The sequence below is a fragment of the Sinocyclocheilus anshuiensis genome, unplaced genomic scaffold, assembly GCF_001515605.1.
Source record: "Sinocyclocheilus anshuiensis isolate Anshui unplaced genomic scaffold, SAMN03320099.WGS_v1.1 scaffold412, whole genome shotgun sequence".
NCBI lineage: Eukaryota > Metazoa > Chordata > Actinopteri > Cypriniformes > Cyprinidae > Sinocyclocheilus > Sinocyclocheilus anshuiensis.
Window position 1 is genome coordinate 2192825 of NW_015558661.1, and position 3771 is coordinate 2196595.

General features: G+C 37.8%; 1 protein-coding gene across 3 annotated transcripts in view; it reads right to left on the reverse strand.

Annotated features, from left to right (window-relative positions):
* Positions 1 to 1349: 1349 nt before the first annotated feature.
* LOC107681181 (ubiquitin carboxyl-terminal hydrolase 28-like) overlaps positions 1350 to 3771 on the reverse strand; it is a 22990-nt gene continuing 20568 nt past the window's right edge. For all 3 annotated transcript variants that reach the window (XM_016477389.1, XM_016477388.1, XM_016477390.1), the window contains exons 25-26: positions 2124 to 2319; positions 1350 to 2024 (exon numbers count right to left, since the gene is read on the reverse strand). In XM_016477389.1, the coding sequence (XP_016332875.1) occupies positions 1852 to 2024; positions 2124 to 2319 (369 nt within the window). In that variant the 3' untranslated portion in view covers positions 1350 to 1851. The remainder of the gene's footprint in view (positions 2025 to 2123; positions 2320 to 3771) is intronic.

Here is a 3771-nt window from a genome sequence, read left to right on the forward strand (position 1 = left end):
GGTAAACCATCAGCACAGAGCGGACATTGCTTGCCTGAGTTACAACAACTTCCTGTTTCATGGCGAAACATAAAAATTTTCAGGCCGCCAGGGATACGCCCTTTGACGAAAACTCAAAATCTTTGCAATTTAACGTCACAAAGGCCTTAAGATAACCCTCCCCAAATTTGAAGATGATCCAATTAAAACTGTAGGAGGAGTCTGTCAATGTACGAGGACTGGAAATGGCAAAAACTGCACAAAAATTGTACAGGAAATTCAAAATAACTGACTTCCTGTTGGGTTTTGGATTTTGTACCAAGAGACAAAATGTTTTGTAGGTAATGGTGTGTTACATGTGTGTACCGATTTTCGTACATGTACGTAAAACGTAGCTCGAGGCGCACTCCGTTGAAATTTTACAGGTGGCGCTATCGAGCCATTTTGCCACACCCACTTCTCAAACCCATATCAGATGTAAATTTTCACCAGTTCTGATGCGTGTGCTCAGATGTAAATTTTTGCCAGTTCTGACAGGTGTGCAAAGTTTCATGAGTTTTGGAGCATGTTTAGGCCCATGTTAAGGATTCACTTTGGAGAAGAAGAAGAAGAAATGGAGTAATTCCAATAGGGTCCTCACACCATCGGTGCTCGGGCCATAATAAGAAACGGAGCGATTCCAATAGGGTCCTCACACCATCGGTGCTCGGGCCCTAACTACTACCTCACTGTAGATAAACAATTCTTATAAATGCATGAAACTGTAGCTGCTCTTTGTATGTGGTTATTTTTAGTAACAGGCCTTTCTGAAAGCTTCTAACCTATTGAAACAAGTTTAAGAGAGGAAGGTAAAACTATTATTTAAAAGCAAAAACTATTGCTTGACAGAGAGTTATACTTCTTTTGAAACATAAGTAACTTGGCAGTGTTCTGTGGATACTGACAAAGGAATTGGCCTAAAATATATAAATAATATAATATATATATATATATATATATATATAAAATGGCAAATATATGAGGAATATGATGAAATATACGCAACTAAAACTTGTTAATGTAAAAATATTTTAAAATCTTTATTAACAATATTTTACAACATTTGTATATTTTGTAAGATATATTAAATATACACATCTGAAAATATATTATTTGCACGGTTATGACTGCAGAAGCCATAACGTGATGAAACAAGTACAAATAAGAGTTCACATAGATTTACTAATAAATGGTCCTGCCTGTGGTCTCCTACATAATAACTAGTTATTATCAATGGACCTGCAGTAGATGTACCGTATAAATGGAAATCCTTATAGAATTATGATGAGAAGAACTTGGAAGAAACAGAAAATGAGAACAGATGAGGGAAAATACAAAAGAAAAAAGAGAACTCACAGGACAGGGCGACAAAGTGAGAAATCAAATTTTTATTGAAAGGTAAAAGAGGGGTAGAACAAAGGAGTGGAAAATCAGACAACCTTACTGTACAAAGAAAGAATACACAGAAGATCTTCAGCTAAGTGTAGACTGAAATAAAGTGGCTTCAGCAAATCTCTATAAAAGACTATATTTTCACGCTGTCTACAGCTCATGTGAAAAGAAGAACAGGGTAAAATCTTTCACTCTGCCTTCACTGCCCTCTCAGAAACCTGGCTTTACAAAATGTCAGCTATTTGATCTTTCCTGAGATCAAACACCTACAAAGATCGAAAGCAGCCAATCAATCTCTTTTGAAGGAATTCAGAACACAGTGAATATGTGTACCGTAGTGTGACAGAAAACGTCATTGTGCAGCGAAAATAAAATCCAGCTCAGCCTGAGGCAGAGGATGGATCACCTTGTGACTGTGCCTTGTTTTTTTTCAACCTTGCGTCACTTCACAGTGACGACTGAGGTGCTGTGAATGGACTCCATGACGGCAGTCAGGCGGCTGCACAGATCATGGGGAGAGTTCCTCACTTTGGGGGGCTCCTTCAGGACCACCATTTCTGCAGAACAGTCCAGGACTCTGGGCAGGAATTCACTGAGCTTTTCCTGAACAGAATCTGATTATCCAAAAAACAGACAAACATGAACAAAAACATGAGCATGTAAGAATCTAATTGAAATGGTCTATATATGAAATCTGGGGGGAAAGAGCCCACCATCCATGTCCTGCCCCAGGTAGGAGCACCAGCAACTCCTGATCAGCTCTATGACGTCCAAGTCCTCTTGGCTGACGCTGTCTCTGACCATGAGGTGCATGCAAGGGATGATGCACTCATTCATGATGGTCACTGCCTCTGCCACGTCATTTTCATCTGGACTTTTAAAGAGTGTGGCTGCGTTCTCATTCAGCTCCTGCAGGGTGTAACATGTACACAGACGTTTCATATCAGATGGGATTAAAATATATTGTACCAGTTTCTCATGAGCCTAAAAATCTTTATGACAGATATGTAAGACATTAGGGGCGTACCGATACATGTATTCATACCGAACCGTCACGGTACAGACATCTCGGTTCGGTGCATGAGGCCTTACAATGAATACAGGCAATTCACCCTCAATCCTTGTACAACTGTCTGTTCAAAACAAGTGAAAAGAAACCTAGCATAGTAGATTTGTTGTTTTTTCCTGTTGTACTGAAATCGTATCAACCGTGACTCCCAAACCGAGGTACTTACTGAACCGTGACATCTGTGTACTGTTACATCCCTATAAGACATGTATATGCCTGTATAAGAATGTCTTTACAAAACTACATATACCAGAGTTCAAATTAATTGGGATCTGATTTAAAAAAAAAAAAAAGAGAAATGAATACTTTAATACAGCAAGTATTCAATAAATAAAAACTTTATACAAACATTTATAATGTTACAAAATAAATGCTGTTCTTTTGAACTTTCTCCTTATCAAGGAAACCTGAAAAAAATATCACAGCTTCCACAAAAATATTGAGCAGCACAACTGTATTCAATATTGCTAATAAAAATACAATACTTTAAACGCTTGCGCAGTCAACTGTTTGCGAAATGGAGCTTTGTGCTTGTGTATCCTACCTCTCTCATTCGGCACAAATCCAAATATTCCATAATATTTCCATATTTGCGATGTATCCAAATGCTAAATGATTATTTATTATGTAAATTATAGGCTTTGTACTTCAGTCGCGTTCCAACGCATTTGGTTATGTTTGGTTCACTGTATTTTATTTTGATAAAGTACCAACTGCGCTGTCAAGTAAGCAATGCTGGAACTGATGTGTTTTGTGTGTGTGTGTGCGTGCACGCCTGCGCGATCACTTCAAACTGTTTCCTTATAGAACCAGCAGAATCAAGTTTAAACACTTATTGTCTTATTAATAATGCATCACTTTGTAAAATAAAGAAAACAATTAGGATGTCGCTTTCTGCCATTTGAATTTCCTTTCTGTGAACAAATTAAGCGTGTCACAAAAATGAACTGACTCAGCATACATGTAAACTCATCTTACATGTCGCTGTCAGACTCTGTTCCATGTTTTGTGTGTGTCCTACTCCCCATGTGCCTTCCCATGCCCTTATTTGGTTAGTTTCCTGTTCCTGTCCTGATTAGTTTATTTCATTTGTCCCATCACAGTTTCCACAAAAATATTGAGCAGCACAACTGTTCATTCCTCAGTTCATTCCACAACTAAACAAAAATCAGTATATTAGAATGATTTCTGAAGGATCATGTGACACTGAAGACTGGCGTATGGCTGCTGAAAATTCAGCTTTGCCATCACAGGAATAAATTACAATTTAAAATATATTAAAACAGAAAACA